The 14,759-nt window shown below is 37.0% G+C and overlaps 2 protein-coding genes across 2 annotated transcripts; both read left to right on the top strand.

The window, feature by feature from the left end:
* Nucleotides 1-1,151: 1,151 nt before the first annotated feature.
* LOC134821808 (uncharacterized) lies at nt 1,152-4,729 on the top strand. The gene is made up of 3 exons (XM_063832590.1): nt 1,152-1,345; nt 1,668-1,900; nt 4,421-4,729. The coding sequence occupies exons 1-3, from the start codon at nt 1,285-1,287 to the stop codon at nt 4,544-4,546; spliced, it is 420 nt and encodes a 139-aa protein (XP_063688660.1). The 5' UTR covers nt 1,152-1,284; the 3' UTR covers nt 4,547-4,729.
* A 1,511-nt stretch (nt 4,730-6,240) lies between these two features.
* LOC134822245 (ZP domain-containing protein-like) lies at nt 6,241-14,071 on the top strand. The gene is made up of 15 exons (XM_063833153.1): nt 6,241-6,274; nt 6,490-6,613; nt 6,710-6,751; nt 9,085-9,154; nt 9,281-9,392; nt 9,522-9,633; nt 9,787-9,929; nt 10,394-10,516; nt 11,282-11,382; nt 11,894-11,990; nt 12,275-12,447; nt 12,862-12,974; nt 13,163-13,309; nt 13,457-13,584; nt 13,812-14,071. Exons 1-15 carry the CDS (start codon nt 6,241-6,243, stop codon nt 13,877-13,879), a joined length of 1,587 nt encoding a protein of 528 aa, XP_063689223.1. The 3' UTR covers nt 13,880-14,071.
* The last annotated feature ends 688 nt before the right edge of the window (nt 14,072-14,759 follow it).

The following is a 14,759-nucleotide window of genomic DNA, read 5'->3' as shown; positions in this document are numbered from 1 at the left end:
CCTGTAATGCTCACATCTGCTCTAGGTCTATGTTCTACTTCCACCTCTTTAGGATATCACCTGACTTTTACTTTTCATACTGTTATCTTTGATTGTTATTAATATTGTGGCATCTTATATAATCGCTGTTTGGTCTTCCGTTTCTTGCATTATAATACTGTTGGCGAATATTTTGGTCAATCTAGTCGCGCATGGGAGCTAAAGTTAACTGACTGTTTAGGCGACGGATATGTTATCGTTTTGTTTTTTCCCACGATTGTTTTGAAAATTAGCCAAAGTCGACTGATTCAGTGCCAAAACTTGCATGGTGGACCTGTCAGCTGACCAGTTTCAGATCAATAAACAATTCATAATGTTTTTATTCTGTGCATGCTTTTCTTTTTTTGGCTTTTTAATCGTACAGGAAGTGCAAATATGTTCAAACTTCAATATCGTTGCTTAGTGCTCTAGATAGATAGATAACGTTAAGAGAACACGTTAAGAGAACACTTCTCGATTCCAAAATTTAAACCTCCATCAAAAATGTAGACCATCGTCCAAACAACCATGAAGGATTTGGAGTCTAAATAAGCAATTTCAGAATCCTGGGGAAGCAGTAAGGAAATGAGCATGCACGAATCAACTTCAACTTTGTTGACTTTAGAAGAGCTAGTTCAATTACTAATAACTTGATAACTTGATAACTTGATAGCTAATAGTAATAAGCAACTTTAATATGACCAGTCTTTTTATTTTTATTAAATACGTTTAATCATCAACCAGACAGGAATTGATTCCAGAAAAGGACCGTCCCAACTAAAAATGACGCAGCACGCCTCAACCTACGCCCCAAATCCCCACGTGACTAAACGTAGCGCCCACGTGACTACACGTATCGCCCACGTGACAAATAGTTAGCATATTTGACTTAACGTCACTTCAACAAGCATCATAATATGTTGAAATATAAATATATGATAGCAGATGTATAGTCCGCCTAGACGACTAGCTCTTGTCGGGACTGGTGTAAAACAAGTCGCCAGTTTTACTACTATTAATCCTCTCTGTTTATCAGTATTTAGTGCGACGTTAGCCAGTTGTTATAGTGTTAGATTAATTGTTGGGTTTTGGTTTATAGTTTAATATCCGTCACGCGTGGATGATCACATTTGATATCCGATCAGCTCATTTCATCACAGAGCTGTTTTTGCAAGAGTTTTAATATGTACGATGATGCGTCACGTTTTGGCAGAATTCCAGGCTTTTTAACTCATGTTCATTTGTTTTAGTTACAGATGAAGCAGAATGTCGATGTTTACTACTCTCTTCATAGCAACCGCGTACCTTAGTCTCCGACTCGTTGTTGGTGAGTAATTTACTTTGTTGTTGAGAATTTGCTACCAATATTTATATCGGATAAAAATGTATCGTATTGAGGGCACAATGGCGTTTTTTTGGTGCTGAAACACAAATATAAATCATATCTAGTTTTGAAAACTTGATAGAATTTTTATTTGTAGAGGTCGGAGTTTTCATAAGTTGTTTAATTGTCCTTTCAACTTATAGTTGAAGAATTGAGCCACTCTTCCAATCCACCGATGAAAGCAAATAGTAATACAAACTTCCCATTCGAACAGTACTCCGATTAAACCCCTTTCATCACTTAATTTGAGATCGCCACTTCACAGGTATCCGACTGTCAGAGTATCCTCCAGAGTTTCTGATCCTCCCCCAAGACAGTGAACTTACTCTCACCTGCCGAGTAGAGGCCTCTTCTACAAACCCCTCCACCGCCCCAGACGCCTCCTCCACCTTCCAAGACTCCACAGCTACAAATCTATCAGAGTTAGATCTTGGTTCCGTTGGTATTCAGTGGTTTTATCAGCAGACTGCAGACGGTCAGGAGTGGTTTCTATTTGAGGTTTGGGTTCTTTTAATTTTCCATCCACTTTTTGTAAAAAAAGTAAAAGTGGGTTCATCTCAATTGATTTTTAACCTTATTTAGATTTTCTAAAATAAAGAAAGCACATCAGCCCAATCACAGCCCAAAACATAGCAATTCTATAATTATAATAAAATAATTAGTTTCTAATCGTTATAGACCCGCGTCTTTGCTATCCCTTGCCTTTAATCATTTGAGCATTTGCTTTAGGCCCATTACATGATCGCACGATTTCCGGCCTCTAGTGCATTTGGCTTTTTTTCAACCTTTATAAGTTTATATAACTATATTCTTTCAATATAGAAACAGAAATTTGGCGCCGATAATGATTCTTGTTCAGTTGCTGTATATCAAATATCATTATATCCTTTGCTATAATCTTCATTTCAAGTAGATAATTGCATGATTTGATTTGAAACTTTTACAAAATAGCAAATATACAAATGTACAGCAAGTCGAACAAACATATAAAATGGGCCGAAATGTATAAATGCTATAAAGCGTGGGTCAGTGAAACAAGTACAGAGGACAACTTTCAAAACAGGAGTTTTATGGCCGCCCAAAGTCTCAATAACATCACCTCCACCTAGTAATAAAATTATGAAATATGAAAAGTGTGAAACAATCAAATAATAAAATATTCAAAATATATAGTTGTCTCTTAAATACAGATAACGTCTGAAAATTCTTAAAATAATCATCACTCCTTCATATACTGATCAGTGTCCGAGAGTGTAACTCATGATGACTTCTTATCACGGCTACATACCTTCCCGTACCGGATGTAGTGGTCGAGATGAGTCTGTTACGCCCTCTTCTTCTTCAGGTCAGTGACCAGATGCTTCCTTGTTGCTCGTTCTTCGCTGGATCTGTCTGGACATATCCATACATCTTTGTGCGTCTCCCTCAGTCTCCCTGTTTTCATCAGAATCTGATGAACCGCTGTTGAGCTTGGGACGGTGATCTTGACTGGTCGGATAGCCGTACTACCTGCAGCCTCTTCCAACCGACTCTAGTCGCTTCGAAGTGAGGTTTCTCCCCGATCTCCTCCAAAACTGCGGTAACTAGCGCTGGAAGCTGTTCTTCCTCCTCTTCTTTCAGCCCAAACACGATCAGGTTCTTGCTCCTGTCCTCCTCTGCAGCCACACTCTTCATCACCTTCTTCAGGATTTTACTGTTACAGACCGTACCACTTGCACTGTTCTGTTGAACAGCTGCACTATAGTTCTGAATCCCTGACTCCACCGTTGTTTGGACTGTCTCCTCAACAGAAGTCTTAAGCAACTGTAGTTGTTCGTCCTTCTGCATTAGCAGCTGGCCCTGCAGTCTGATCACCTTTTCTTTGTCTGCTAGTGCTTCCGTCTTGAAGCACTCGATGATCTCCTTCAAGAGATACATCTGACTACTCTGCCGACGAACAAGGTCCACTGCATCCACAATCCAGCTAGACAGAGTCTGTTTATCCTTAGTTTTGATCTTTTCACGACTTTCGTAGTCAATTTCATTTTCACGGTAGTCCATATGCAGGTCTTTTTCTAACTGATCGGACCAGCGTGCAACACAGCCTTCCACATCTTCCTGTTGATCATAGTTGAACTCCTTAATCAACTCCTGGGATCGGGTCAAAGTTGGGTCATCCCCCATAGTGTACTTGTATAGTAATGTACAAGTACACACGCAAAGGTAAACTACGCGGTAACAGCAAACTGAACTTATTGCAAATTTACAAAAGATAAGAGAGCTCGATATTTGCAACACAAGCTACACTGATTACACATCCCACATAGTAAACCAATATCATCAAGTATGTAAACCCAAGTATATAAAACTTTTATTAAAAGTCCCGACTTTTATTAAAAGTCGGGACTGAACCCTGACCATGATGACCAAACTGAACCCATTGCTAACCATACTTCTGCTAAGTTCTTAAGTTACTTCTCAATTCTACACGATCAATTAGCATGCTATTACAAACAGAAGGACCCACAATAGCCAGAGATCACAGAGGAGATTAAACGTTTCTGTCAAACTTTAACTGTATTAGCTTATTAGTAGATTGTTATGGTTGATTCTGCACACAGACTCACGTGTCTAGTTTTTTATTTTCCGCGTGTCAATTTTAAAATTCTTCATGAAGAATTTTAAACGGGCGAAATCGTTTTATTATTACAGTACAATTGTATATCATGTATTCAGACTTTCGCAGAAAAGACTGATAACTATAAGCACATACAACAGTAGATATAGCACATACATACAACAATTATTTATTGGTATTTATTTGTATAAAAGTGATCATCCATATTCCATATGTGTTATAACCAAGTCATGAGTTAACCTATTTAATTAATGCTTTTCAAACAAGTTACAACGAATTCTTCATGTAGTGCATCCTGGGTAGGACAGGATATGCCCGTTTAAGATATTTCCATCACGTTTATACATAATTCTCTATAAATCTAATATATTTGTAGTGTTGTAATTAGTTTAATGTTACAGTCGGAGGTACTGGAGTACTCGAGCGTACAGACGTCATACGAGGGATTCTACTTCTGCAAAGCTGTTTTAAACGACGAGGAGTTAGTGAGAAGCAATGTCACTCGGCTTAAGATTGCATGTAAGTAACATACTATCAGAATTACTAGTTACCATAGTTACACTACTAGTTACCACAGTAAGTAATATACTATCAGAATTGATGCGTATCATGTCAAAATCTAGGTCATAGGATCCAAACGCTGATTGTAAATCACACAAGAGCCGGAGCCTGAGAACCTCAGCTATATTTCACAAGTCTCCATCATAGTACCACTCTCATCATAGTACCACTCTCATCATAGTACCACTCTCATCATAGTACCACTCTCATCATAGTACCACTCTCATCATAGTACCACTCTCATCATAGTACCACTCTCATCATAGTACCACTCTCATCATAGTACCACTCTCATCATAGTACCACTCTCATCATAGTACCACTCTCATCATAGTACCACTCTCATCATAGTACCACTCTCATCATAGTACCACTCTCATTATAGTACCACTCTCATTATAGTACCACTCTCATTATAGTACCACTCTCATCATAGTACCACTCTCATCATAGTACCACTCTCATCATAGTACCACTCTCATCATAGTACCACTCTCATCATAGTACCACTCTCATCATAGTACCACTCTCATCATAGTACCACTCTCATCATAGTACCACTCTCATCATAGTACCACTCTCATCATAGTACCACTCTCATCATAGTACCACTTTCATCATAGTACCACTCTCATCATAGTACCACTCTCATCATAGTACCACTCTCATCATAGTACCACTCTCATCATAGTACCACTCTCATTATAGTACCACTCTCATTATAGTACCACTCTCATTATAGTACCACTCTCATCATAGTACCACTCTCATCATAGTTCCTCCTTCTAGTTCTCCTTGAAGCCTCCACTCACCCCCTCCCTCAGTTCACTTGACACTAACCATCATCTTCACATAGATAACTCTGGCAACCTTCTTCAGGATTGCCACACCCCAGAGGCAGGCAGAGCCTCATGTTATTCTTTCGTGGGCTATCTTATCGATCCAGCCTCTCTTAAAAAAATAAAAAGGTCCACCTTAGGTATCATAACACCCTCCTGTCACTCAGCATTGCCCACTGTAAAGTAGAAATGTTTAAGATCATAAAAAAAACTGACCCTGTCTCACTAACATCAACCAATATATATATGATTAAAGGAATGTAAAATAAAACTTATTTCGTCATTGATTGATCTCTACCCCAGATCTAAAGGATCGGTTTCTGAAAGTACCAGGACAAGTGTACACTGTGGAGGGCAGCACTGTAGAGTTTGAGTGCACACCTCCTGCTAGCTACCCACCTGCCAATGTTACCTGGCATAAGGACACCAAACCTGTGAGTGTGTATTATTTGGTTGGGATATTAAAGTGGTGTCTGATAGTATAAAGGTATACAGCTGTATACAGTATAAGTTTTGAGGCAATTCCCACTGTTCACTCAATTTTTCCCCCTACTCTTGCCGAATGCAAAAAGATCGTAGGAAATAAGTAATCGGGTTTAACCACGGGCGTCTAACCTAATTTTCTCTTTCAGATATCAAACTCCCGATCGTACATGGGATCAAACTATACGCTAGTAATAGTAGGTACGTTAACAATAACTTATCAAAAACAATTAGATAATTATCATATTGAATTGTTTTTGATTAATGATTTAGTTTTGGCTGTGATAAATGCCAAATATTTCACCTTTTTGCTGAATCTTTTTCACTGACTAACAGACATGACCTTCCCAGGAACACTGCCTGAAGATAGCGGTAATTACCAGTGTATTGCTGACAACTCTATCACAAATGAAACAAGGACTAGTCTAGAGGGAGAACTTTATGTTACACAAAGGATTGACAGTGAGTTTTCAATACTTAATGTGATATGGCAAACATTTTACTCCTGTTCACATTTTTAAAGAATAAGATATTGTACATCCCAACTTTTAATTCCGACAAAATAAGTAAATAACGTATTTCTTCAGGTGACGTTGACGATGACTCAGAGAAGCCTTCGCCCTCAATAGCTTCATATTATACAACAGTAAAAGAGGGAGAATCGGCTAGTTTACTTTGTGCCTTCCAAGGGGTCCCTTATCCCACCTACAGGTTAGAGAGTTTATAAACTCTACATAGTTTACTTTGTGCCTTCCAAGGGGTCCCTTATCCCACCTACAGGTTAGAGAGTTTATAAACTCTACATAGTTTACTTTGTGCCTTCCAAGGGGTCCCTTATCCCACCTACAGGTTAGAGACAGTTTATAAACTCTACATAGTTTCTATATGGACACGTTCATTTGAGTTTGAGGATATTGGTAAACAAAAATGATAGCGTTTTCGACGATAGTGGCTTAATTTTGACATCTATTAACCTAGCACGTTCAGAAGTTCTGAACATTAGCCACGTAACCCATACTCCCATATGCACTGCTCAGAAAGAAAATCTATTGTTGTTAGGCACTATAATGGTTCAAATGTCACATTTTGTGTGACTTAGTTAACTGCAGTTGTCTAATTATCATTTCTTGGTCTGAAATATAGTAGATTAGGTCAATCTAACAATTATGATACAACATTGGTTAAAGGGCACGGATTGAACGGTTACAAGGCAATATTTGGGTAACTTTGTCACACTCAGAATACAATACCTCTATTCTACTGTGAGGTGTCCTCAAAAACCTTTTAACTCATTATTCTATTATTTGATGGTTGATCTACCAATCATAGCCCTAAAATATGTTGTTTTGAATAGTTAGCTAATACAGGCACTTGGTTATTTGGAAATGAGGTTAATTCTGTCACAATATATGGAATTTTAAATTTTGGGCGTATTATTTATATCTGATTTTGGTTTGAAAGGCTGGAAAACTTTACATGATGACAATGTAGTTGATGCAAGTTAAGATCAGTTGATGTTAACATTGTCACAAAAAATGATACGAAATCGTAAATAGGTTAAAAACAATGATTATAGAATAAAATAGTCTCTTATAATAACTCTTATAATAACTGATGTGACAAAGTAAACATGTCTTGCCCCTATTTTGAAGATCTATATATTCTATGACTCTATTAGAATTCAACATTCTTTCAGAAAAAAATCGGTAGAATATTGTCCAGAACATCAGAGCTCAAGTTTAACAATTTTAGGTTAAATTTGTCGAAGTCACTAAAAATGTGACAAAATTAACTTTTCCCGCCCGAACAATTTCAAGATAGTGTGTAAAAATTAGCATAGGCTGCTTTATTACCTATATAAATCAATCCAAACTACGAAAAAGATCTGTTAATCTGATGACGATTACCTAACTCTAATAATAACTGATGTGACAAAGTAAACATGTCTTGCCCCTATTTTGAAGATCCATAACTCTATTAGAATTCAGCATTCTTTCAGAAACGATTGGTAGAATATTCTCTAGAACATCAGAGCTCAAGTTTAACAATTTTAGATTAATTTGTCAAAGACGCTGAAATGTGACAAAATTAACTTTCCCTGCCCGAACAATATCAAGATAGTGTGTTAAAATTGGCATAGGATGCTTTATTGCCTATATTAATCGATCCAAACTACGAAAAAGATCTGTTAATCTGATGACGATTACCTAACTCTTATAATAACTGATGTGACAAAGTAAACATGTCTTGCCCCTATTTTGAAGAGCTATACCTCTATTAGAATACTATGTAATTTTATCATCAATGAACTAGTTATTTTGCCAGCAAGGAGCTAACAGAGTTATAATAATTTGTTTGTGACGAAATTACCCTATTTTTGACCATGTTGCGGTAGTTTAATTGTGACACTGTTAACATATTACCACCCGATAATGATTTATGTGACTGGTGCGTGGTACTAGCAGTGTTGTTTGATCCATAGTACATAATATAAGGGGTTTAAGCTGGTATATCAATATTTGTTTAATTTCACACATGTTCAGATATCATCAAGATTATGTGACAAAGTAAACTTGTTTGTGCCTTCTGTGTTTTAATTCCTTACGACTATATGATATAATAACAATTCCTAGCACTTCCGGGCCATCAAATAAACCTACACTACTCAGCATTGCTTATCAGGGTGCCCTAAACATTCTTCACATGTTTTCTTAAATGTGTGACAGAGTAAACCTGAGTGCACCATCTAACGAAAAAAGTCGTCAAATATGTAGGTAATGGTCATATGTACCCATCCAATCAACTGGACAATCAAAAATTTGGTCAAAAACGGCTGCAAGGGGTCCATATTTACTCCGTCACATGTTTATAGTGTGACAATGTGACCATTTCCGTGCCTGCCGTATTTAAGCGATATCTTATCACCTGATTAAGATATCGTTAAGTGACAAAGTTAGCATAGAGGATGAGACGATTATCCTAACCATCAAGGGTTTGTGTAATTTCATATTGTGACAAAGTCAACTACACTGTGCCTTTTAATAGGGTCACTTATATTTACCAATATCCTCAAACTCAAATGAACGTGTCCATATATAAGGTGTTTTTATACGTTTTATAATACAGACTAACCTTATGTAAACTGTTAAGAAAACACAAATTTTATCCTCGGGTTTCTGCAGGTGGTACTTTTCTAATAAAACAGAGATCTCTGATGTCAACACCACTTTCTCTTACCAGTACGAAAAACAGGTAAACACAAAATCCAGTTTTGAAGAGTTATTACACTATGTTATGATGGAAATGATCACGAATAATCATGGCTAAAGGACGATCTTCCAGGTGATATAATTATTACTAAAGGTCCCCATATTCCAGGTGCTGCAGATGAACAGTGTAACCCGGGACCTAGCCGGCTTGTTTCTGTGTCAGGGAACTAACGTAGCAGGATCTAGTGTCATCAACATAACCCTCTTTGTGGACTACTCAGGTGGGTTATACTATCACTGGTATCATTTTGAAAACTCATATATTCATTAACTTTAAGTTTACTTGCTTACTTAAGTTTACATTATTGTTTCATAGCTTTTAAAGATTTTCTAATTATATTAAATTTCAGAGGAGCTAGGATTTGCTGAAGATTTAGTGGAGGAGATGGTTTTTACACAGGGCAAGGGAAAAACAACAGAGATAATTTGCAAGGGGGAGGGTACTCCTCCGCTTGATATCAGGTATCATCTACAGAATAATAAACATGATTGCAAACTTGAATTCTTACGAGTTCTTTACACATTCCAGCTCGAATTTTTCAACAAACGACTCCACACTCCACAGTCACCATTATATAGAAATAAAATCATAACTTCACCTGGAAAAACCCCCAGATGGTACGGAGAGGATAACACCCTCTTGAGCTCGGACCCCATCCTACAAATAGACCTGAGTGAGTTACAGAACATGTCAACTACGTGTGTAGTAGAGAACAAGAACGGGACTGTCAGGCAGAGCACCAGGGTTACGGTAGTTGGTAAGTTAGTGTACTTATTATTTACCTGTAGTGGGTAAGTTAGTGTGAAGTACTTATTATCATTTACCTGCAGTTGGTAAGTTTATAGTGTGAATTACTTATTATTTTCCCAACTTGGTAAGTTCGTGTGAAATACTTATTATTTACCTGTAGTTGGTAAGTTAGTGTACTTATTATTTACCTGTAGTTGGTACGTTTAACGTTAGTGTGAAGTACTTATTTTTTTAGTCAATTTGTTACAATACAACGAGTTAAAAATTCATACCAGCGGTCCGCATTTTGGAACTACTCGCATGATTCTCGGTTTAAAATCGTTTTCTTACAAAAATGCATTAAATGTATTTTACGTCACCACGTACTGATTAATGATTTAAAAAACTGACGACAAATTCAATATGATGCATGACATAAACGCACTATATCCTAAAACAACACAAATGCTTCCAACACAATGTATTTCTCAGCTGACGAAGACACCACGGATCCTACAAAAGGAGTGGTAGCTACGGTGGAGTGTTACGGAGATAGGATGGTACTGTCTCTGACTGAGAGGAGGAACGTTGCTATATTCCACTTGTTTGATAGTGGTAAGTAAAAGTTTGGGACCAAAATTGTAGTGTACACATCAGTGGTGTAACGTTGCCTGTTGCCCCCCCCCCCCCCCCCCTTTGGCGCCCCACCCTAAAATTGAACAAATTAGGTGATTTTAAGATGGCGCCCCCGCATAGCGGGGTCAGCGCAAGGTTGTAAAATACGTCAAATTTTCGTGAAATAATACGACGTATTCGGTTCTGATAAAGAATACGTCGTAATACGCCGTAATACGGTAATTTCTATGGATTGTTAAATACGCCACGAATACGCCATAATACGCCGTAATACGCTGATTTGTCAAAATTAAACATTACAGCTGCGCGCCACCCTCATCATTGATCATGCATTAAAGGATTGCAGTTATACATGATAACTTAAATTTGTAATCAAATTTCATGGATAATCCGATAAGCTAACATTTTTTGCGAAATTATCAATTACATATTAATACATATTTAATGATTTTGATGTTCAGGATTTAAAGACCGTCCGCGATCAATTTCAACTTCAAGCCACACCTTTTCGTAATACGTCAATTTTCGAGGATCAATACGTATTTGTATTCCAATACGTATTCCCTCCTAATACGTATTTAACAACCTTGGGTCAGCGGAGCCCTTCGTTACGCCACTGATACACATAGAATACATTGCTAAAGTATTAGTGCGAATCTAACTCATTACCTCCAAAAAGCACAATTTTTGAATGATGAACGATAAACCAATAAAAATAAAGATATTTCAAAAATTAAATTTCAGAGTGCGAGTTTCTGGGGGAGTCCCAAGAAATCGTAACACCTTTAGAAAGGTGTGGAACAAAAGCTTACTACAACGACTCTCACATTATTTATAAAAACCAGGTTTGTAAAGCTTTTAAATTTAATCTGTTGTCAAGTTTCACTGCCCATGAAATAACCATTGAGACGTGAATAAGAGTGGGCCGAATTCAGATTGAAAAGTTGTTCTACAAAGTCTGCCCACCTAACGATCTAACGATACGATCCAAGATATTAGTAATATTAGTGATATCAGTAATATTACCCTAAACATACTTTACACTTAACCCGTAGAGGGGACATACATAGGTTGGAATGGTTTTGTGCACCACGAGGAGTGAGAGAGAGAGAGAGAGAGAGAGAGAGAGAGAGAGAGAGAGAGAGAGAGAGAGAGAGAGAGAGAGAGAGAGAGAGAAAGAGAGAGAGAGAGAGAGAGAGAGAGAGAGAGAGAGAGAGAGAGAGAGGGAGAGAGAGAGATAGAGAGTTGTTATGGGTGGTTAGGATCAGTAGGTGGAGTGTTTGGTTGGAGCCTTCTGTTTTGCTGTATTACATTTCAGCTACTCCGCAGTTTATTAACTGTGTCTCAACTCAACAGGTAACAGGGGTGGCTAACGGTGGGGTTGAAAGTGGTAGTCTGATTAGCAGAGGAGATAACTTTCACATTACCTTCGAGTGTGCTTATAAGAGGACAGGTATAGGAGCCAATTTGCAAAAAATCTTCCTTTTTTCTTTCTTTATGAACAAAAGAATACACCATGTTTGTAAGTTGCCTAGCTTATCTAAATGAATAAAATTGTCTAGTCATCGAAATTACAAACACAATGTTTGTAAGGTGTCTCGTTTACCCAAACATTCACTTGACAGTCGAAAAATTGTCTAGTCGTCAAAATTTAGACGCACGATAACCAAACGAACCTTTTATACACAGGTTTTCTAATTTCTAATTTCTAATTTCTAATTTCTAATTTCTGCACAGGGAACACGGACAACGTAGCTTGGGAAGCAAGGGGTCAGATCACTGTAGACATTAAAGGAGCTGGCTCCTTCACATTCGTTCTGGATCTGTACGAGAGTTCTAACTTTACTATGAAGAGGGACAGTAGTCAGTATCCTGTAAGATTGTCAGTTCAAGATGACATATATTTAGAGGTACAGTTCAGATAAATTTTCTCTTTCTCTTTCTCTTTCTCTTTCTCTTTCTCTTTCTCTTTCTCTTTCTCTTTCTCTTTCTCTTTCTCTTTCTCTTTATCTTTCTCTTTCTCTTTCTCTTTCTCTTTCTCTTTCTCTTTCTCTTTCTCTTTCTCTTTCTCTTTCTCTTTCTCTTTCTCTTTCTCTTTCTCTTTCTCTTTCTCTTTCTCTTTCTCTTTATCTTTCTCTTTCTCTTTCTCTTTCTCTTTCTCTTTCTCTTTCTCTTTCTTTTTAAGCTGGATAGTTTGCAATTTTCATACCTGGAAGTAGAATGCTTTAAAAGGTCAGCTGACATTAAATTCATACATCGTTTCGTTTGAGTAGGAACAATAACAAATGATTAATTGATTTATTGATTGAACTCGACATTTCCAGGTAGCATTGATATCTCCGGACGAAAATCTTTCTCTGCAGATAGCAGATATTAGAGCTAGTGATAGCCCGAGTGGCAGTGGAGGTTCCTTCGCCTACAGCCTTGTAGAAAATGGGTGAGTACCCCTGGTAACCATGACAACCACCCTGGTAACCATGAAAACAGATCGCTGTTTAAACAAATTTAAATATTTGTTTGGAGACTTGCAAAAGTTCGTCAAAAACATAAAAGTTTCATCGTACAAAAATTCATTATTTTTCCTGTCACCAGTGTATGGTATTTTCAAGTACATTTCTTTCCCAGGTGTATAGTAGATTCTACCTTCAAGTATATCGAAACAAATAACCTAAAGAAGAGACGATTCACGTTGAAAGCCTTCCATTTTATGAGTAGTCAGTCAGTAGTGTATCTTCACGCCTTCGTCAAAATATGCAACAAATCTAGCAACAGGTACACGAAATATCAAACAAATCTATCAGGGCTCGAAAATGATTATAATAATTTTACTGATATATTATTAGTTGTCATTCAATCCCTAATGTCTTTACAGCTGTTCTGATATCTGTATAACAGACAGAATCACTAATCTCTTTACAGCTGTTCTGATATCTGTATAACAGACAGAATACAGAGAAGGTCACTGGATGAAGCTGCAGAAGAGGGAGTTAAAGAGTACCACATATTTCAAGGACCCTTTGTTACTTTTGATTCGTCACGATTGACAGGTAAAAACCAATCATTACGATTGACAGGTAAGAACAAATCATTTTCTCTGTTTCTTTTTCATTTTTTAGATGTTTTGAATAAGTGATAACGGCAGTATTATATTATGTATGTATTACATAATATTATACATAAAAAGATTATGTATGCAATAGATATTGAATATAAGGCTCATTCAGGATATCACTGGGTTTTGAAGGCATGCTTTAACAATCTACACATTTTTCAGTTGTGTCAGGTGCCGGCAGATTAGTTCTAAGCTTGCCATTCCTATTTCTACTTATCCTAACATCATAGTCAATAGTAATCCAATGGATTTATCTAATGCCTGCTGGGGTTGAAGCACTGAATTACAAAAAGTTATTCCCGACGAGTTGGAGCTATAGCTGAAGGTAACTATGGTAACTAGTAGTGTAACTGAAGGGCGAAGTAATTTTAATCTATGCGGAGCGAACGAACGATTTCAGACACTTGTTGGTATGGGAGAAATATGCGAACAATTTTAACTGTTTTTCTGTTTTATGTTTATCTGCAACAGTTTCATAAAATCCTACACAAAGAACATTGGTTCACCATAAAAAAGCTATACGAAGTCGACTGAAAAGTGTTCAACAATCTAACAATTATTTGTCATTATACAGGCCTCTACAATTTTTATTCTGGCGACCTCTAAAAACTATTTCTGAAAGTTTTCCCGATCTCATTATCTCAAGTGACCTTTATGATTGACAATAGGTTAGATAACCATGAATTAGGAGGGTGACTTAGCTTTTCACTTCAATGACTGAACAGAACTTTCTAAATAATAACTTCCGAGCATGCGTTACAATACTTTATGTATCAAAATTGCGAATTTTCGCCCTTCCCTTTGGGGTCGTTCACATATTACGTAATCAATATTTTAGCAATTTTTACCCCCCTCCCCCTCCCTAATCAACCGTAATACTTTGGGAACCCCCTCCCCCCTCGGCTGATTACGTAATATGTGAACGACCCCTTTAGAAAAGAAAGGTTATGTCACCTCTATTTCATGGTTAACGTAATCTATTGATTTGTTATATTCCATCGTTAATCCACGAATCAGATAGAGAGTTTTAATTCTATTTTATATTGGCGGTTTATTATTATATTCAATAATTGTTAAATTATTTTTAATTATTTTGATTTTATATAACTT

The sequence above is a fragment of the Bolinopsis microptera genome, chromosome 10 (assembly GCF_026151205.1).
Source record: "Bolinopsis microptera isolate Bmic1 chromosome 10, MBARI_Bmic_1.0, whole genome shotgun sequence".
Classification (NCBI taxonomy): Eukaryota; Metazoa; Ctenophora; class Tentaculata; order Lobata; family Bolinopsidae; genus Bolinopsis; species Bolinopsis microptera.
This window is presented reverse-complemented; position numbering and strand designations above follow the sequence as displayed.

Coding starts and splice junctions, on each gene's coding strand:
- LOC134821808 (XM_063832590.1), top strand. CDS start 1,285: ATGTCGATGTTTACTACTCTCTTCATAGCAACCGCGTACCTTAGTCTC. Junction 1,346..1,667: donor TAGTCTCCGACTCGTTGTTG/GTGAGTAATTTA, acceptor GCCACTTCACAG/GTATCCGACTGTCAGAGTAT. Junction 1,901..4,420: donor AGGAGTGGTTTCTATTTGAG/GTTTGGGTTCTT, acceptor TTAATGTTACAG/TCGGAGGTACTGGAGTACTC.
- LOC134822245 (XM_063833153.1), top strand. CDS start 6,241: ATGACCTTCCCAGGAACACTGCCTGAAGATAGCG. Junction 10,517..11,281: donor ATTCCACTTGTTTGATAGTG/GTAAGTAAAAGT, acceptor ATTAAATTTCAG/AGTGCGAGTTTCTGGGGGAG. Junction 11,991..12,274: donor GTGTGCTTATAAGAGGACAG/GTATAGGAGCCA, acceptor ATTTCTGCACAG/GGAACACGGACAACGTAGCT.